The sequence below is a fragment of the Canis aureus genome, chromosome 5, assembly GCF_053574225.1.
Source record: "Canis aureus isolate CA01 chromosome 5, VMU_Caureus_v.1.0, whole genome shotgun sequence".
Taxonomy (NCBI): domain Eukaryota; kingdom Metazoa; phylum Chordata; class Mammalia; order Carnivora; family Canidae; genus Canis; species Canis aureus.
The window spans coordinates 68701282-68722471 of NC_135615.1; the positions used below are offsets into that span (position 1 = coordinate 68701282).

General features: G+C 40.0%; 1 protein-coding gene and 1 long non-coding RNA gene across 2 annotated transcripts in view; one reads left to right on the forward strand and one right to left on the reverse strand.

Annotated features, from left to right (window-relative positions):
- The window catches only part of LOC144314456 (uncharacterized), a 31665-nt gene extending 30901 nt beyond the window's left edge, over positions 1–764 (reverse strand). Inside the window, exon 1 of the long non-coding RNA XR_013380376.1 lies at positions 82–764. This is a non-coding gene — a long non-coding RNA (uncharacterized LOC144314456). The remainder of the gene's footprint in view (positions 1–81) is intronic.
- DNAJA2 (DnaJ heat shock protein family (Hsp40) member A2) lies at positions 15–17633 on the forward strand. Its single transcript, XM_077898553.1, has 9 exons — positions 15–659; positions 2154–2213; positions 2538–2761; positions 5734–5814; positions 6068–6201; positions 8073–8269; positions 14310–14454; positions 14639–14766; positions 15849–17633. Exons 1-9 carry the CDS (start codon positions 30–32, stop codon positions 16038–16040), a joined length of 1791 nt encoding a protein of 596 aa, XP_077754679.1. The 5' UTR covers positions 15–29; the 3' UTR covers positions 16041–17633.
- The last annotated feature ends 3557 nt before the right edge of the window (positions 17634–21190 follow it).

Below are 21190 nucleotides of genomic sequence, written 5' to 3' on the forward strand. Positions count from 1 at the left end.
TCTTCGGTGCAACACACTGCTTTCGGTGAATGTTTAAAAATTCCTTACTACAAGACACACACACGACAGACAGACACACACCCGGGTGCTGTTTTCATCTTAGGCCCGGAGGGAACCAGACGCAGAGGGTCCACCGGCGGCATCTCGGATTCGGAGCACGGCGGGGACCCGGCCCGGTTTTCTCGCCCGCCGGGCCGAAGCTGGCCGAGGGGGCGGCCTCCTCATCCCCTCCGCACCCTCCAGAAACTCCTTTCGCAGAGAGCCGAACTCTTGGAAAGCGCGCGTCACAGTTCTCTCAGTTCCTACGCCGGACCTCGCCCCACCCGCAGGACCCTGAGGACAAGCGAGCCCAGATCCGGTCGCTTCACCACCGCGACCCCCAACGGCCGCGGCCGAGGGCTCGGGGGCGGGCTCCGCGCAGCGACGTCACGGCGCGCCGTGCGTCGGGTCAAAGTTCAGCCCCGCCCCTCTTCCCCCTCGCTGTCTTCCTCGGCCTGCGCTGCCGCCGACGCCGCCGTGGGCCTGGCTGCGCTCCGTCCGCTCGGTCGCCTTCCTCCCTGAGCGCTGCCCGGCCGGCCGCCATGGCGAACGTGGCCGACACCAAACTGTACGACATTCTCGGCGTCCCTCCCGGCGCCAGCGAGAACGAGCTGAAGAAGGTAGTGGGGAGCGGGACGGCCGGGCAGGGTGTGAGGGGCACGGGCCTGCTCGGCTGAGGCGGCCAGGCCGCGCTACGGGGCTGCCCACGAGCCGGCGCCGGCCGCGGCGGGCGCAGGCTGGGGGGCGGCGGCGGCGGCAGCGGGACCGGCCTCGGCTGACCTTGGGCCGCCGGCCCCGCCCGCCTGCAAATGCAGCAAATAAAACCCACCCCTGCGCAAACACGACGGGAACGCTTCCTTCCTCCCTCCCCCGGCGGGCGCCGGAGGCCGGGCGCTCCCGGGAGGCTGCAGCCTGCGCGGCCCTCCCCGCGCGGAGGTCATCACCCTGGAAAAACAGGTTGGACAGTGGCGCGCAGCGCATCCCCGGCCGCTGGAGAGACAAGTTGCCCACGCCGCGGTCGTGGGCTTCGGAGCCGAGCCCGGGCTGGGGTTAGGGCCTGGCGGGAGGGTCGCGGCCGCCTCCGCCGAGGCCTCCGGGCGGCTGGGGAATGTTTCGCGGGTGCCGCAGCAGCAGCTCCCTGTCCGCCGCCTCCTCCCACTGACCCGTGGCTCTCTGTTTGGGTGTATTGTTCTGTGGGCAGGTAACCTAGCTGTTCTGTACCCGCTTCAGGAATAAGCAAGCCGTGGGTCCCAGCCAAACACCTGAGTGTACACCGACTAAAAATAAACATAAGGTCTGATTATTGCTGTCTGCAATGCTGCGAATCTTTGATCTCGGGATTTCAAAGCTCCTGCGGCATCTGATTAAGCGCTACGCCGTCTTCACGGAGCTGAGAGCGTACAGATTCGTACGCTGAGAAAACGAGAATGCTCCTTAGGCACTGGGACGGGGTAGAGTTGAGAGTAAAATGGACTTCCTGTTACCTTACCGGAAATGCTAGTCTGTATTATATAATTGGTGTGTCTGTGAATGAAGAGTTAAGTGCTGCACGTCCTGGCCACCTCAATGTATGCAACTTCACGAGGACCGAGCCCCCTCCAATTAATCCACCGTATGGAAAAATAAAAGGAGCTTCTCTTGACTTTGTCCTAATGTTTCAATTACAGGGAAGGCAGGAGCCATCCTGACCAGAGGTTCTTACTTTGGCTTGATTTTGGAGTTTTAACAAACTTAAGGATCATTTCTTTAGCCTACATTGGACTCTTCTTTTTCGTCTGGTTACTAACCTTCAAAGGCATTTGACAATAGTGAAAATAGGGAATTTTCCAATATTTTGTTTTTCTCTGACATGGTTCTAGTATAGTTTCTGTCTGCTTTTCTGGATCAAGTTAGCGAGTAAACAGTATTGAGGTGGATAAATTAGTAAACAGTATCGAGCTATTTTTTTCAGCTTACGAATTCAGATTGTCAATCTCAGTGAATAAAAGATGTTTTTGGAAAGTTATGGTTTTAAAACATTGCCTCTCAGAAAAATGGGATATTTAGTACTCCTAAATCTTTAAATTAGATTTTGTATGTAACCTTTTTTGTTTGTTTTTTATTTTTTATTGAAGGCATACAGAAAGTTAGCCAAGGAATACCATCCTGATAAGAATCCAAATGCTGGTGACAAAGTAAGTTATTTGAGGACTCCCCCTCCCCCCCCATGAGGTTTCAGTTTTAAATTGCCCTCCCTGAAAAAAAGAGGAATGTTTTGTAAAGAAAAGTCCCATCTGTTCCCATACAGCCAAATTTTTACATAAAGAGTATTTTGGTTTTGTAATGGGAATGCTAACATTCCAGGCAGTGGTGGGTGGGAGGTAGGACCAGAATCAAACCAAAGGTAATTTATAGCTTTTGTTAGAATAACTAAATTCCAGATTCCTGTAGCCTTTCCCCCACTCCTCTACTTGAAAACCCAATTGTTTTCCTTGTTACTTTTTTTTTTTTTTTTATAGTTCAAAGAAATCAGTTTTGCATATGAAGTACTGTCAAATCCTGAGAAACGTGAATTATATGACAGATATGGAGAACAAGGTCTTCGGGAAGGTAGCGGTGGAGGTGGTGGCATGGATGATATTTTCTCTCACATTTTTGGTGGAGGATTGTTCGGCTTCATGGGCAATCAGAGTAGAAGTCGAAATGGCAGAAGAAGAGGAGAAGACATGATGCATCCACTTAAGTGAATATCTTTTTTTCTTTTTCTTTTTTTTTAATTAAGTACAATTTTTTCAAGTAGTAATGCTTAGTAATGAGAAAGGCATCAAAAATGTTCCATCCGTTGTCAGAAAAAAAAAATCTTCATTTCCTTACTGTTCTCATTGGATGACTAAATTGAATTTGATAACCTGGGTTATTTTGCTACAGATCTTAAAGGGTGGTTGATATTTCTACTGAGTAGGCAGCTGGTTTTGTTAATATTGATCTGAAGCCACTTGTTACTATATGATTTAAAATTTCAATTTTGAAGATTATTTTCTTTTAAGTATTTAAATTTTCCAAGTTACTTTTTATTCAAAAACTTACAAAGTAAGTGACTGACTAGTTTGTTTACATGTTACAGTCACTCATTACTTGATCCTCAGTGTGAACTCTCCTAAATTGGTTTCCATGGAGCTTGTTGGCTTCTAGCCTGACTTTAACCTGCCAACATATGAATGGTGTCTGACCTTGGTCTTAGACTGAACCCATGAGCCCTCTACAGTATGAAAATAGCTATTTTACTTTGCAAAGTTTGTGAGGTATTTTATCTTCTTTTTCGTGAACCAATAATGGTTTTACTAGCAAATGCCGGAGACTGAGTTTCAAGTGTTTATTTAAAATATTTCATATTACCTAATTTATACTTTTGAGTAGATTAGAGGAAATATAAACTACATTATTTGAATGTCATTCTTTAACTTTTTGTATTTTGAAATAATTTATCCTCAAATTATCATTTGGATATTATTTCAAGAGTAATAGTTGTACAGTGTGGGTTCTTTTTTCTTTGATATAGAAGTGATTTAAGAAGTAAATAGGATCAAGAGAGTACTTACTGTACCTTAATAAAAATTCTTAATATTCACCTGAAATTTTTTTCATTGTATACTGTAACTGCTGTTTTCTTTTTAACATTACTTAAAATTTATCTGTTGTTAAACATTTCATTTTGGGTGGCTTTATAATATTCCATCCCATGATTTATTTAATCATTCACCTTTTATAGAGGATGTTGCCAATTTTTTGCTGTAATAAATAGCAGTTTTTGAGTATCTTTATTATACAGCTTTGTCTTTTCTTGGTAGAGATTCCCAGGCAGGCATCAGTGTTTTGAGGCTGATAAATACAACTAAATTGCCTTGTAAAAAGATTGTACCAGTTTAACACCATTGGTGGAGAGTGCCAGCTTAGCCCAGACCATTACCCACATTTTTCCTTCATTGGCCATGTTTGTTGAAGTGCATATTTTTCTGGTCTCTTGGGTAGTGGTTTTGCATACTAAATGTAATTTAAAATATAAGGAGGAAAAGACCTGCCTGTTTGTTTTTTTTTTTTTTTTTTTAGAGGATTTGGTTAAAGATTGTTACGAGTATAAAAGACAGATGCAGCCAATTGCTTTTGTCTGATTAAGCTGTGGCTATGTCATTATTTGGAAGTGTTGGTAATGTTCCATAAGCGTTTTTATTCTTATACTGCCTAGAATGTATAACAGTTTTAGCTCGAAGTAATGATTTTGAGAAAGTTTGAATACCACGAAATAAATAGTATAGGTGCTTTTCAAAATACTCTTAACTATTCTATTTTTTTTTTTTTTAAGATTTTATTTATTTATTCATGAGAGACACAGAGCGAGAGAGGCAGAGACACAGGCAGAGGGAGAAACAGGCTCAACGCAGGGAGCCCGATGCGGGACTCGATCCTGGGTCTCCAGGATCATGCTCTGGATTGAAGGCGGCGCTAAACCGCTGAGCCACCCGGGTTGCCCCTGTTATTCTGTTTTAAAGTAAAGCTTCACTGCTAAAGGAGACTTGAAAAGACAATGAGAAGGGTAAAACCACATTAAAAGCATTACTTTCAGATCCTAAATGAATAGTATTTTTGAGACTTGATATACATAGATTTTTTTTTTTTTTTTTTTAATTTATTATAGTCACAGACAGAGAGAGAGAGAGGCAGAGACACAGGCAGAGAGAAAAGCAGGCTCCATGCACCCGGAGCCCAATGTGGGATTCGATCCTGGGTCTCCAGAATCGCGCCCTGGGCCAAAGGCAGGCGCCAAACCGCTGCACCACCCAGGGATCCCAATATACATAGATTTTGAGTTAGTTTGGAAATGAATGGTCCTGTCATTCAAATATGCTATATAAAGATGAATTGGCTTTTATCAGTTATATATTCTTTATGAGCTTTTAAACTTTTTTTTTAAATTATAAACCCCTTTGGAAATTTGGTAAAAGTTGTTCAAATATATAATTTTGCTTATAAGTCCGTGGGTCCTTAAGACCTCCTTAAGAAGCCTAAAATTCTGGGCTCTGTATTGAAAACCTGTTCTTTTCCTCCGCTCTGTCACACTATTGATAAGGTCCCTTTCTTTGTTTTGTTTTTGGGACATATGCAATGCAGTTGCATATAACCCCCATAAGTTGTCATATAACTTTGTCTCCCATAAGTTGTCATATAACTTTGTCACCTTTCTAAAAATTGTCCTTTGAGGGGAGCAGCACCTTTAGTAGAGCATGGGTTCTGGAGTCAAGCTGCCTGTAATCCAGTAAGGCAATTTAACCTTTCCATGCTCAGTTTTGTCTTTTAAAAGGAGGATAATAATTTAACCTCATTCACAGGATTAGGTTAGCTGGAGGACTCCTGACTGAGTCCAGAGGAAGGTTATGATGCTTGAGTTTATGTAGTTACCAGCTTTATCAGAAAATGCAGCATAGCAAATTGTTGGCCTGATCCTGTAGGTTGTGGCTTTGAGCACCACATATACTGTCCATAGTCATAAAATTCTACTAATTTGAGCCAAAAATAAAGCTTCCATCATTTGACTTAATGTAGGTGATTTTTAATTCTTTAAAAGGTTATAGTGGAATTTGCTGTATTAGCTGTTATTTATATATTATATTTAGAAGAACTTGGGCAAAATTTGATTAAACCTAATGCTTTTCTCCCCAGAGTGTCTTTAGAAGATCTGTATAATGGCAAGACAACCAAACTACAACTTAGCAAGAATGTACTCTGTAGTGCATGCAGTGGGTAAGTGTGTGTTCTGGTTTACGAGATAAATTTTCATCTGTTCTTTCAGTGGCATGTTTAGTCTATACCAGGTAAAAGTTGTTCATGATTTAAACCACCCAATACAGAACATTTTCTGATACCTATGAAAGTCAGTTTAAATACTAGTCATTGGGGGTTAAAGATGAAGGTGAAAAGCACATTTCCTATTTGTCATGGCCTATTGGAATGGTCTGTGAGCAAAAAATCTGATTTATACTTTTGTTTGCTTTAGCCAAGGTGGAAAGTCTGGAGCTGTTCAGAAATGTAGTGCTTGTCGGGGTCGAGGTGTACGCATCATGATCAGACAGCTGGCTCCAGGAATGGTACAACAGATGCAGTCTGTGTGTTCTGACTGTAATGGAGAAGGTATGCATGCCGTTACTTCTGCTTTTATGTGGAAATGGATTGGGAATGAAGGAGTTGGAGAGGCTTACAGTTTTTCTCTAATACATGTTTGTATTCATCTTATTAAAGAAAAGATACAGAGTTTTATTTTTTTTAAGATACAGAGTTTTAAAAGAAAAATGTGAAAATAATTATTCCATTATGCTTAGAACACAAGCAGTAAATTTGTATTACATTTGTATTACATTCCTTTCATTTCATTGAAATGAAAGGATAGGCAAAGTTTTTTGTCCCTTTATATTTTTAAAGATTATATTGGATAAAGAGGGAGACAGCAAATTGTTTAGTTATCATTCTGATAAGTGGAGGATTTTACTGTAAGTTTTAGCTAACTTTTAAGGATAGATATGGGGATTGAAGCATTTCTCACAGAAGTAAATACTTTAGGCTGTGGATACCTTTGAAATACTTAGGCTCAGAATGATTTCTGAAACTACTCCTCAACTCTGTCCTTGTAGTGCTTTTATAGCCATAGACAATATATAACCAAATGGGCATGACTAACTTCCAGTTAAACATTTTTTAGAAAAACAAGGACATACCCTATTTGACCTATGGGTTTTAGTTTGCCAGATTTTATTCTAAAGCAGTGCTATCTGATAAAATTTTTCTGCAGTGATGGAAATGTTATGTATATGCAGTGTCAAGTATGGTAACCACTAGTCACCTGTCACTATTCGGTACTTGAAATGTACCTAATGTACCTGAAGAACTGAATTTTTAATTTTAATTAATTTAAACTTTAAATAGTTACAGATGGCTGGTGGCTACCATATTGGACAGCAAAATTCTAGAGCATCTTTTTCCAAATTTCTCCAGGAAGTGATGAGATAATGGAGAAACGGCATATTATATTCCCCTCCTGGAAAGTCTCAGTGCACTATACCTTATTAAAGCCTCTAATAGTTCCTGCTATCAGAAAACCAAAGTTTAGTGAAATCTTGTCCCCTGTACCATTACCATTATGAGGAATTGGTATTTTGCAGTACATACTTTTTGAAAGCAGCATTCTAGAAATAGTCCCTGAAGTCATTAATTATACATGTTACCTAAGCATTAAAGTATGCCAGTAATCAGCCAGTAGTAATCAACCAGTAGTAAAGTATGCAAGTAATCAATGCTATTTTTTCACAATATACTATGTAGAGCTTTAGTTTTACTTTATTATACCATTAATTAAATGTTTCAGAAGAATACAAAGAGAGAAGAAGCCATGTTGTCTTAAACATGATGTGGAGATACTCAGTGTCAGCTAAAATTTAGCCATTTCTTAATTGGTTTTGGAAATTTCTCAGTAATAGTATACTTACATAAAGGAAGATCTATAATAGGACACCTGAGCAGAGGTTAGTCTCGGAAATAAATAAGATCCTGTACCAACTATACAATGTAGTAACAAGCCATAAAGGATTTTAAAATTTTTATTTCAGTGGTCTCTGTCAGCAGGGTTAAACTTATATGAAACTAAGAAAACAAAAAATGAAGTAGTGCTTCTAGAAGTTTTAGCATCAAACCACCCATTTTGTTTCCTTGATCCTTAGTCTTTGTTTTAACTTTAGGAAGTAGAGTCAGGAGCCAAGAAAGTGTTGTTTAAGATGTATTGCATTTTTCATATGTTTCTTCTCTGAAATGGAGGGAACCAGGTAGCTGAGTCTTTCAGGTAGCCCACAGTAAGATGTGAATCTCTGTTATTAGGATTGATAGCATTAAATAAAACTTTAGATAGCAGTTAAGTCCAGAACATTTATTTAATGAATAAAAAGATTATCAAGATATATTTAAGAATGCAGTATAATATACTTGCTGGAAGTTTGAATACTCTTTCTTTCTAGGAGAGGTAATTAATGAAAAGGACCGCTGTAAAAAATGTGAAGGGAAGAAGGTGATTAAAGAAGTCAAGATTCTCGAAGTCCACGTAGACAAAGGCATGAAACATGGACAGAGAATTACATTTACTGGGGAAGCAGATCAAGCCCCAGGAGTGGAACCAGGAGACATTGTTCTTTTGCTACAAGAGAAGGAACATGAGGTAATTTCCTTTTTGCTTGTTTGATTTTCGTTTTATTCAGAAATGGGTCTTGTGGTCAAGATACAGGTTAGATCTTTTTGGATACGTAGAACAACATTGAACATAAATTGTTAAGTGGTTGGGCTGAGTTCATAAGAACTAACTTGTTTAGTAGGTGAACAAGGCAGGTGTAGTCAAAGCACTGAAAAGGAGTCAGTTTTGGTTCCAGCTCAGCCATTGACTAGCACTATAATCTTAAATAATCCTGTTGTCTCTGTACCCGTTTCTTTGTTTATGAAAATAAGGGTATTGGACCAGATGATCTAAGGCAGCTTATTTTTCATTGTGAAACTCCTTTGATGGGTGGTGAATGGTGGGTGGATAGGACTTCAGTGCTGGTCTCCTGATTTGTTTTACATAATGGGTTAACCAGGTAAGCTTTTCTTGAAAGAAAAGGTTCTACAGCTTAAAAGAATTATCTTGGGGGCACCTGGGTTGTTCAGGTTATGATCTTGGGATCCTGGGATCAAGGCCCCCATCAGATTACCTGCTCAATTGGGAGTCTGCTTCTCCCACTGCCCCTCCCCTCTGCTTGTGCTCATAGGTGCGCCTGCACGTTCTCTCTCTCAAATAAATAAAATCTTTTTTTAATTTTTTTTTTTTTTTTTTTTTTTTTGAAAATATCCCATAACTTTAATTGACCCTTGCCCTCCCCAGGCACACACGGCCCCATAGATTCATACAGTGAATCAGACAGGGAGCGGCACCCGCATCCAAGATGTCAGTCCATTCAGAAGATGAGGGACAAATTAGTTCCATATCCCATTCTGGCGAGTGCATAGCTGTGCCCTCCACTTGTTATCTCATTTAATCCCCATACAGAAACCGAGGCTCAAAGTGGTCAGTAAAATCTTTTTTTAAATAAATAATTTTGGATATATATTGTATGTCATGTACAAGGCATAATTAACTGGTCCAACGATGTGGTCTAGTGTATATTTTAATTATATCATTGCACGTACATTTTTTTTAATATTTTATTGATTTATTCATGAGAGACACAGAGAGGCAGAGACCTAGGTAGAGGGAGAAACAGGCTTCATGCAGAGAATCCGATGTAGGACATGATCCCAGGACTATGGGATCACATCCTGAGCCAAAGGCAGAAGCTCAACCGCTGAGCCACCCAGGCATCCCTGCACATATATTTTTTAAAGTGCTATAGACTATACTGTGGACCTTTATTCTTGAAGACTATATCTGGAGCTATTCAGGAAACCCCTTTAGTAATCACCCAGATCCTTGACTACAGAAGCCTTTGACAGGGTTCTGGCATCATACTTGATCACATTGACCTGAGTTTCGTTTCGTTTCTTTTCTTTTCTTCTTTCCCTTTCTTTTCCTTTCTTTTCCTTTCTTCCCTTTTCTTCCTTTCTTCCTTTCTTCCTTCCTTTCCTTTCCTTTCCTTTCTTTCCTTCCTTTCCTTCCTTTCTTTCCTTTCTTTCCTTTCTTTCCTTTCTTTCTTTTTTTTTTAAAGGTTTTCTTTCTTTTTTTTTTTTTTTTCAAAATAATTTTTTTGTTTTTTTATTTTATGATAGTCACAGAGAGAGAGAGAGAGAGAGAGAGAGGCAGAGACATAGGCAGAGGGAGAAGCAGGCTCCATGCACCGGGAGCCCGATGTGGGATTCGATCCCGGGTCTCCAGGATCGCGCCCTGGGCCAAAGGCAGGCGCCAAACCACTGCGCCACCCAGGGATCCCAAGAAAACCTTTAAAAAGGGATCCCTGGGTGGCGCAGTGGTTTAGCGCCTGCCTTTGGCCCAGGGCGCGATCCTGGAGACCCGGGATCGAATCCCACATCGGGCTCCCGGTGTATGGAGCCTGCTTCTCCCTCTGCCTATGTCTCTGCCTCTCTCTCTCTCTGTGACTATCATAAATAAATTAAAAAATTAAAAAAAAAAAAAAAGGTTTTCTTTATTCATGAGAGACACAGAGAGAGAGGCAGAGACACAGGCAGAGGAAGAAGCAGGCTCCAGGCAGGGAGCCTGATGTGGGACTCGATCCGGGTCTCCAGGATCACACCCTGGGCTGAAGGCAGCGCTAAACTGCTGAGCACTGGGCTGCCCGACTTGAGTTTCTCTAAAGGTCTTTACATCATAAGTCAAATCATCTTTTTAGTTTGTAATAAAACTTTCTCCCATTTGATAGTGATTTTTACAAATAAAGTAAATTTTGAAAATCAAGTAAAGAATCTAATAGGGGATCCCTGGGTGGCTCAGAGGTTTAGCGCCTGCCTTTGGCCCAGGGTGCGATCCTGGGACTCCAGGATCGCACCCTGGCCCAGCATGGAGCCAGCTTCTCCCTCTGCCTGTGTCTCTGCCTCTCTCTGTCTATGTCTATCATGAATAAATAAATAAAATCTTTAAAAAAATCTAATAGAGAATAAAGCTATTATTGAGATGCAGATTCTGGGAATTTGATTAGATTAATTCCCTCACTAGAATGTGGCTTGCTTTCTTACACGAGTGTTTCTCGGTAAATTTCTTACCTCAACAAAGCTGTAAATTACTATATGTATATCTAGGCCCTTTTAGGATATTGCCAAACTACAACTAGCAAGGGCTTCTTGCTTGCTAAAAAATAGTAATTCTTAGAATTCTGCCTTAGGATCTTTTAGGTGTGAAGTATTTGTAACTCTTCTAAAAGGTTCTCTGTTAACTGGTATTGTAGCCATTTCCTCATTTGTGCAATCATGCCTTTCTTGCGCAACACCATAGCAAGGCATAAAGGCAGAAAGATAGCCAAGTAATTGAGACGTTTACCGTATATTTGAGTATAAACTGTATTGTGAGATGGTACAGATAACTTGGGTATTTTTGTTGATCTATCATTGGAATAGTTTGAGGGCAGTTACCAAATGATGTTGGGCAATGCAGCAGCAGGAGGGTAACGGAGAAGTTAAGAAGTAATGGCTATTTGGAGGAGAGTTTTTGGTTTGTCAGACTGGTGAAACCTTTTTCTATCCATATATTCAGCCTTAGTGTTGCTACATAATTAAATTAGGGTTTTAAAAATACAGATTACTGGATTTGGAGACAAGGACTTAAATTCCGACTCCGCATTAACTACTAGTTTTGGGCTCCCTGGGCTTGGCTTTGCTTTCTAAATACAAAGGTAGGATATTGTAGAATCAGATGAGATCATGAGTAAGCTCCTTTTCTTTTTTGGGGCTGTGGAGAGGCTTTTGGAAGAAGGTCCATCTCTTGTTGGAACTGGTGGAATTGCATGGAATTTCCAACAGATAGAGGTAATTGTCTAAGGTAGAAAATAGGAGCTGGTAGAGGTTAGAGTGGAAGTTCAACTAGTGAGAGGTCAAAAGTGGTTACTACTTTGGTTTTTTATGACAAGTAAAGTAAATTGGAGCCCAAGATGAGATTTAGGCATCTTAATTAATACCACTGAAAATATTAATCTTTTTGTTTTTTTAAGAATTTACTTGCTTTGGGGGTGGGGGCAGGAGGGAGAAAAGGAGAGAGAGAATCTCAAGGAGACTCCCTGTTGAGCACGGAGCCCAACGCGAGCCAATCCCATGACCTTGGGATCATGATCTGACCTGAGAACGAAACTAAGAGTTGGATGCTCAACTGACTGAGCCACCCAAGTGCCCTGAAAATGTTCATCTTCTAAGAAAATTTGGCTAATCTCAACTAGTTCGTGAAAAAGCTTGTAGCTATTTTGTTTGGGGCTTTTTTTTTTTTTTTTTTTCACTCCCAACTCTTGTGCTGAAGGAATTGTCAGGCCATGAGGTCAGGGTGGGTGCTGTAGCTAAAACAGTATAAATCTGATTAAAAAAAATTTTCAATTTTGAGAGTGCTATATATAATGGGTATTTGTCTTTCAGTACAGGTGTGTGTCTGTTTTGGTGATAATAGCCACCATTGTGCATTTGCCCAGCAAAGAACCACTATATCTGGTGATATTAGTCTCTTCTCTAATGTTCTATACTTTGTTTTCCAGAAATTATTATATCTTTAAGTCTTTCACTATCTAGTTCTTAGGTTGTCCCTCTTTATTAATCTGATCTTTCAAAGATTCCCTGAATGTCCTTGCTTGTTTATTCTCTGTTCGAATTTTCACATCAAATTTTCCAGTGTACTCACCCTTCCACCAGTTAGTTCCCCGTACCCCCCAAAACAATCCTGATACCATCTTTAAATGGAATCACTTTAAGTTGAACTGTGGTCTAGTGTATATTTTAATTCCAAGAATATGGTGTCTTGTTCTCTACTTCTGATGTAGCGTTAACCAAAGGATATTTGGTTATAGATGGTTCTTAGAACAATAATATTATAAAGATGTTCAGAAACACTAGCATTTTACAGTTATAAAAACAATAAAACAGGGATGCCTGGGTGGCTCAGTGGTTGGGTGTCTGCCTTCGGCTCAGGGCATGTTCCTTCTGAGGAGCCTGCTTCTCCCTCAGCCTGTGTCTTTGCCTCTCTGTGTCTCTCATGAATAAATAAATTAATTTAAAAAAATTTAAAACATCTGTGTTAAAGAATTCTTACTGAATTTAATTTTTCCACCCACTGTGAGAAACAGTTGAGTAAATACACAGAGGTAATACATTTAGTGGTTCTCTACTTTAGCTTACATTAAAATCACTGGGGTTAAAATCAGAATCACTTTAAAATCACTGGGGTTAAAATCAGAATCACTACAGATTGCTGGGCCCCACCTCCTTGGTTTCTGATGCAGTAGGTATGGGGTGTGGCCCAAGAATGTGCATTCCTAACAAGTTTCCTGGTGCTGCTGAGGCTGTTGGTCCAGGACCACTGATCAAGATAATGGTTTGAGATTAACTTTCCTTTATTGGTAAATTTAGGAAATTCAAGTGAAATTCAGATTTTCATTTTTACCTAACTGAACTGGCCAGGATTTAAAATTTTTTTAATTTAAATTCAATGTAGTTAACATATACTGTATTATTAGTTTCAAGGGTAGATTTTAGTGATTCATCAGATGCATATAGAACCCAGTGCTCATTCCATCAAGTGCCCTGCTTAATGCCCATCCCCCATTTATCGCATTACTCCACCCACCTCCCCTCCAGCAATCCTCAATTTGTTCTGTATTGTTGAGTCTCTTGTGATTTGTCTCTCTCTGTTTCCATCTTTAAGTCAGGTGTGTGTGAAATTGGATGTATTTTTCCTGCACATTGAAATCAGCTCAGGGGGATCCCTGGGTGGCGCAGCGGTTTAGTGCCTGCCTTTGGCCCAGGGCGCGATCCTGGAGACCCGGGATCGAATCCCACGTTGGGCTCCCGGTGCATGGAGCCTGCTTCTCCCTCTGCCTGTGTCTCTGCCTCTCTCTCTCTCACTGTGTGCCTATCATAATTAAAAATAAATAAGTAAATAAATAAATAGATAAATAGAAATCAGCTTAGAAACATACTTGATGTTTATTGAATAATCTTTGCATTATCTAGTCCATAAGCTAATTAGTTACTGTTAGCATTTGCTATCTTGATATATTCATTTAAATTCAAAATTTGAATTTTAGGTGAGATAAAACTCATAAATGTGTAAAGTATGATAGTGAGCCCTTTTAGTGGCCAAGCATTACTGGTTGAGAAATATTCAACATAAAAGTTGAACTTGGGCTCTCCCCTTCCCCTGTTAGGATCATGTCTGAGGAGTACTCCCCAAGGTGAACCTGATCTACAGAATCCTGCTGGACTGTCTACACCTTTTTTTGCTCAGAGGCAGGGTCAGGAAATGAGCCCCAATTGGAGAATATACCTGGTTCTGTTTTTTTGAGCCTCAACTATGCCTTATGAACCATTGTTTTCTCAGTTCTAATGCTTTTCTGATAGAAATTTCTAGCATATTAGTGAGAATAGCTAAGTTTCCTTTTATAAATTTAGGGAATTACGGATGATGACAGTTTGGCTTTTATAATGAATGGTAAAATTAAGGCTTTGAAATAATTTTGAGGAACACAACACAATAGGGTATGGCTCCATAATTTTTTAATTTGTGTGTGTGTGTGCTTTATTTGTAGGTGTTCCAGAGAGATGGGAATGATTTGCACATGACATATAAGATAGGACTTGTTGAAGCTCTATGTGGATTTCAGTTCACATTTAAACACCTTGATGGACGTCAGATTGTGGTGAAATACCCTCCCGGAAAAGTAATTGAACCAGGTAAATCTTGATTTCTGTCTGATCCAGGGTTCCATGTGTGTGTGTTTTTTTTTTTTTTTTTTTTTTTTTTTTTTTTTTTTTACAATTTGTAATTTTTTATAGTAGATGACTCAAAAGAACTACTGAATACCTTTCTTCTTTGGTAACATTCTTAATAGTTTCTTTTTACTTACTCAAATAATAGGATGTGTCCGTGTAGTTCGAGGTGAAGGAATGCCACAGTATCGTAATCCCTTTGAAAAAGGTGATCTTTACATAAAGTTTGATGTGCAGTTTCCTGAAAACAACTGGATCAACCCAGACAAGCTTTCTGTAAGTGTTCTAAGTATAAGCAAACAAAGTTCAATAATAGTAATATTTCTTGGTCACTTTTGATTTATTTTTGGTACTTAGATTTGAACATGTAATTTTGAAAATTTTGCTTTTTTACCATTAGTTGGGTCATGCTGGTGATTTTTTTTTTTTTTTTTTTAATTTTATTTATTCATCAGAGAGACAGAGAGGCAGAGACACAGGCAGAGCAAGAAGCAGACTCCATGCAGGGCGTCCGATGTGGGACTTGATCCTGGGACTACACCCTGGGCTGAAGGCAGTGCTAAACCACTGAGCCGCCTGGACTGCCCCATGCTGATGATTATTAAAGGCGAGGCTTGGGTCGCTTGAGTGACTGAGTCAGTTAAGCATCCAACTCTTATTTCATCTCAGGTCTTGATCTCAAAGTGGTGAGACAAGTCCTATGTGAGGCTCCAAAGCCTGCTTAAGAGTCTCCCTCTCTCTTTATTTTTTTCCCCCTCTCTCTTAAAAAAAAACAACAAAAACAAAAAACCGGGGGGGGGGGGGGGGGGGGCGGGGGTGCAGCCCAGGTGGCTCAGCAGTTTGGTGCCACCTTCAGGCCAGGGCATGATCCTGGAGTCCCAGGATTGAGTCCCACATCAGGCTCCCTACATGGAGCCTGCTTCTCCCTCTGGCTGTGTCTCTGCCTCTCTCTCCCCCCCCCCCCCCCCCCATAATACTAAAATTTTTTTTAAAAAATTGAATTAAAAAAAAGAGTCTCCCTCTCCTCCACCCCCACACTCTTTATCTCTTTAAAAAGAAAAAAACAACAAGTGTTGCTGGTGTAAATGTTCATGGTGCCAAGCAGGAAATACATAAAGAATTAAATCATACTGGATGTAAAGCAATTGTTTCTTTGTTTCCTAAGCAATAGTTGGGTTGTGCAAAAGATTATCTGCAGATTTGACCTGTGGGTCATCAATTTGTGATCTCTGGCTTAAAGTGCACTAGACTTACCTATTTTACCTCTCAAAGAAGTATATACCGTGGATTGTATCCAAAGGAACATTGAAGATAGCCCACAAACTCACTTGTTTTGTTTTGTTTTGATTTTAATAAAGGAACTAGAAGATCTTCTGCCATCTAGACCAGAAGTTCCAAACATAATTGGAGACACAGAAGAGGTAGAGCTTCAAGAATTTGATAGCACTCGGGGCTCGGGAGGTGGTCAGAGGCGTGAAGCCTATAATGATAGTTCTGATGAAGAAAGCAGCAGCCATCATGGACCAGGAGTGCAATGTGCCCATCAGTAAACTGCAAACAAATTGCACAGGTGGATTTTCTTTTCCACATTTGCCCAGTTTGCTTTCAGCGATCCAGCTGGAGTGTCTGGTCAATCCAGAAGAACTGATGGACATTTGTTGGTCTATGTGTAACTTTTAAAATTGGTATAGTATCTACAGAGTGTATAATTTAAACTAACCACAAAGCTTTACATCTTCATTTTGACTGTTCTGTAGCAGAATAAAGCACTTGAAAGGAAACAAGACTCCCTTTCACACATGGGTTATAAGTTTCAGTCCTGGTATCTGTGCTTGATTTTTATCAGTTTTGTGTAGATTTTATGTTTCATATTTTAAATCCAAATCCCACATTGTAAAGTTTGTGTACAATTTGTCCTGAAGCTTTGTGTTTGGCTGCACCTGCGTAAGCTGCTACAAATAGAATAAAGAATTTCATAGCCTGTATCTATCATTTAGATGCATGGAAAAATGGGCTTTGCACACAATGGGTTTGGAGCTGACTGGGAACAATGGAAAAAAAAATAACATTAGCTGTGGTTGTAAAGTCCCCCCCCCCTTTTTTTTTTACCATCTTGTGAAAGGTTTCTGAAACTCGATAATAAAAAGCAGTTGGTATAAATTATTCTTTGTGTCACATTTTTAGAAGGAAGAACATACTTTGAACTGTAAAATGTATCCTTAAACTGGAGAATGTATCCTTCATTCTGGTTCTTAAGCAGCCCTTAAAAACCCATTGGCCTGAAGCTTATGCCTCAGGTATGTGCCCATTTTATAGTCTTAAAAGGCATAAAGAAAGTTTGATATGTTGGTAGAAACAGGCTTTATTGGCTTCAATTGATGCTTGTACAGTCAAGGACATCTGAGTTCTGTAACTCATAAGTTATGATCCTGAGCGTTGGGGCCAGGTTAACCTAGCCTCTGTATCTCCCCACCACTACCCCCTTTTAAAAATAAGGTAACAGCAAATCAATATTAGAACCATGTCTGCATAGAACCTGTTAAAATGCTCTGTTTTCATTAAATGTTAAGTTAAAGATTCTCTGTCTCCATTAAGTTGAATATTTGAGATTGGGGGAAGCATTGATTACTAATGTTTTTTAGAAAAGTAAGACTAGTAGGCTGGTATGAGAAAAATCAGGTAAAACTACTATGAAGAGGATGTGTCACTCTTCTTTCCATCTTCTATTACCTTTTCATTCCCAGAGTAGATATTTTTAGAACACACTTTAATTTTAGGGGAAAGACATCAGTTGTACATTTTACATTTGTAAAAGAACAAATGGGGGAAACTGAGAACTAAAAATGTATTATGCCATCCCTGAGCCTAAACACAGTACTTGTAGTTTCTTTCTGGGTCTACCGGAACCTGAATGGGGGCGGGGGGAAGTGTCCTGGCTTTAATCAAGGCCTGTGAGGTTTAAATTATTGCCCTATCCGCTCTACCTCCATTGTACAAGAAATATTTTACAACCAGCCTGGGCAAGATTCAACAGCATAGTAGTTTTGTATCCAAGATTACTTCCCCACAACCACTTTAAGGGTAAGAAATGAAGTGGCAATATAAAGTTTGTAGCCTTTCCAATAAAGGTTTATAAAACATTAGAGTTGTTCAGTGTAGTCTTTGTTTTAATTCTTCTACCCAGCCTTTTTGGCCATAGCAAAACCATAAGGAAAGAGGATAAAACCTTGTTAAGATCTGTTATTTCACCTGTATACAGAATAAGCATATATATAGTATCAACAGCACAAAGAATCTTTTTTAACAACTTTATTGAAACAATAACTCCTATGCCATTAAATCTACCTTTTAATAACAGGTGGAAAGTCATTGGTCTCCAGTATATTAAGTTTGCAACCATCACCACTAATTCCAGAACATTTTCATCACCCCAGAAGAAAAACCCCAAACCCATTAGCATTCACTCCCCTTTCCATTCACCAGCCCCTGGTGTACAGTCACTTAGTTTCATTTTGAATAAATGGAGTCAACATCTGGCCTTTTTTAAGCTGATCATTTCTCTTTAAGCTGTATGTTTTCAAGATTTTTCCCTGTCATAGAATGCATCAGTACTTCGTTTTTATTGCCAAGTAACCTATTGTGTAGCTAGCAATACACCATTGGCGTTTGTTTACCCATCCATCACTTGATGGACATTTGGGGTTTTTTCCATTTGAATAATGCTGCTATGAACACGTATAAATTTTTGTGTAGGGATCCCTGGGTGGCGCAGCGGTTTGGCGCTTACCTTTGGCCCAGGGCACGATCCTGGAGACCCGGGATCGAGTCCCACATCGGGCTCCCGGTGCATGGAGCCTGCTTCTCCCTCTGCCTGTGTCTCTGCCTCTCTCTCTCTCTCTCTCTCTCTCTCTCTGTGACTATCATAAATAAATAAAAAAAATTAAAAAAAATTTGTGTAGACATATTTGTAATTTTAGATCTATACCTAAGAGTGGAATTGCTGGGTCACATAGTGTTTAATCTTTTGAAAAACTGCCAAACTTCTCCAGAAAGTGCACCATTTTACCGTCCTACCAGCAATGTATGAGATTTCAATTTTTCCGCATTAACTGCCAACGTTTGTTAATACCTGTCATCCTAGTGGGTAAGGAAGTGGTTTATTTGCATTTGCCAAATGTCTAATGTTAGGCATCTTTTCATGTGCTTACTGGCTATTTGTATATCTTTGGAGAATTGTATTCAAATCCTTATCTCCCCACATACTTTATTCAGATTTTCTTCGTTTTTATCTTCTGTTCCAGAACGTCCTGTTATATTTAGTCATACCTGCATAGGCTCCTCTTTCCTATGACGCTCCTCTTTCCTATGACACTCCTCAGACTTGCTTTTTGATGACCTACACAATTTTGAGGAATACTGGTCAGCTATTTTGCAGAACGTCCCTTGATTATATGTGTAAAGTTGTTTCTCACCGCACTGGTTGCAGGAATGAATCTAGTATAATGTTGAAAAACCTGTTTATTCTGCTCATAACACTTCTGACACTACCTGGAGTTAGCGCAGACCCCCCAGGTTAAGGGCTCAGTCACACAAGCCTGCCCTGACTTCAAGTGTCAATCACAAGTCCCAGGTGGTTGCCTACACTTCTGACCAACTGCTAATCAGCGGTGTCTACAGCCCCTCCTCAGGTTCAATAATTTACTAGAATGGCTCACAGAACTCAGAAAAACTGGGCAGCCCAGGTGGCTCAGCAGTTTAGTACTGCCTTCAGCCCAGGACCCAATCCTGGTGGCCCCGGATTGAGTCCCATGTCGGGCTCCCTGCATGGAGCCTGCTTCTCTCTGCCTCTCTCTGTGTGTCTCATGAATAAATAAACCTTTAAAAAAATATAATGCCCAATACCTGCCACCGCAGTCTTAATCAGTGGTAGAAGAATGGCCAGTCTCAGAACAATTGGTGTCATTGGCCATTTTTGATTGAACTTAATCTCAGCCTCTCTCCCCCTGCTGGAGGGAGGTCTGGGGTAGGGCTGAAAGTTCCAACCCTCTAGTCATATGGTTGGTTCCTCTGGTAACCAGCTTCCATCCTTCTAGAGTCATCTCATTAGCATAAACTCACATTTGGTTGAAAGGGTCTTGTTTTGATTAAAAAAGACTCCTCCCACAGCTACAGGGAATGCTAAGGGTTTTAAAGAGTTCTGTTCTGGGAACCAGGAATAGAGACCAAACGTGTATTTCTTAGTCTATCACAGTGTTATCTCAGTGAAACCCCTCAGCACACACTGCTGCACATTAAAACTCTGTCAAGGCACACGTGTAACACAGGTTTCAAACAGCCTCCTTGCACTCATCATCAGTCTAGACTGTTATTTCACTGAATCATTGAGAAAGCTTGCCCTGCCATCTGCCTACCATTTGCTTAGTTGTTGAATTCCACTCTGCATGTACAGTGACCTAGCAGAATTGTAAACCTTTGCCCACATGGGAAACAAGTTTATCAACTAGTGTACAAGCTAAGAATAGTTTCTTTTTTTTTTTTAAGAATAGTTTCTTTTACAGATTTCCAGAGTGACGGGTCAGCAACCTCACTCCAGGGAGATTGTTTAATATGTTGTAATATATAGTTAGTGTTTTTGTGTTCTGCATTTCATTCTAGGAACAACCCCCATCACCTCCTAAGTGATGTTTTTAAATCTGCATACATTGAGGGTCACCGTGCTATAAAGTTCACTGTGTTTTGACAAATGCATTGTGTCATGTATCTACTGTTACAGTGTCACACCCTAAGGAAACCCTGTGCTTCACCCGTTCAACTCCCCTCTCCCCACTCCTGAACCCATGGCAACTTCTTACACTTTCTCACTTTTCTAGAATTGCATATAATTAGAGTGATACAGTTAGTATACAGCCTTTTCAGACTGGCTTTCACCTAGCAATATGCATTTAAGATTCATCTATATCTTTTCATAGCTTGGTAACTCATTTCTTCTCGTTGCTGACTAAGATTCTATTGTATGATGTACCGCTATTTATCTTTTATCAAGATATTCCATTTGCAAAATTTTTTTGCCACCTCGTGGGTTCTCTTCACTTTCTTCATGTTGTCCTTTGAAGCACAAAGATGGTGTCCTTTGAAGCACAAAGATTCTTTTTTTTTTTTTTAGCACAAAGATTCTTAATCTTTAAGTCCAACTTATTTTTTTCTTTTGTTTACTTGTGCTTTTGGTGTGACATAAAGAATTTTAACTAAAATGTGTAACACTGAGGATGGAACCTTCAGTGTTCATTTTGGTGGAGTAGCTGCTTTTTTGCATACAACAATCATAGTTCTGGGGCGTAGGAAGGACATTGTGGATCCTACCTGGTAACTGATATTTTACTTGGGAAGCCCACGTGAAGTTACTGTTAACAATGGTATCAATTAGGTCTTACCTATTTGGCTGAAAGTACTAATTATACTGACTCATTTTCTTGCCAATCCATTTACTTATGCCACACAGAGTAAGTTAGATCCATAAACCGAGACTTCCTTTTTTGACTCTCTATTTTGCAAGTCTTATGTTCTTCCAGTGTCAAGTAAACACATTTTATATTAATATAAATAGCTGGGGTTTGATTATAAAGAGATGGATGTAATCTAATAATTATTCCAAGAGTCTTATGATTAATTCATCCCCAGTTACAAGGGATTTGATAAAATT

What these genes read in the sequence shown, in the direction of transcription:
- DNAJA2 (XM_077898553.1), top strand. Translation starts at nt 30, where the DNA reads ATGTTTAAAAATTCCTTACTACAAGACACACACACGACAGACAGACAC. An exon ending in GACATGATGCATCCACTTAA is followed by an intron (nt 2,762 to 5,733) that starts GTGAATATCTTT and finishes TTTTCTCCCCAG; the next exon opens with AGTGTCTTTAGAAGATCTGT. An exon ending in TTCTGACTGTAATGGAGAAG is followed by an intron (nt 6,202 to 8,072) that starts GTATGCATGCCG and finishes CTTTCTTTCTAG; the next exon opens with GAGAGGTAATTAATGAAAAG.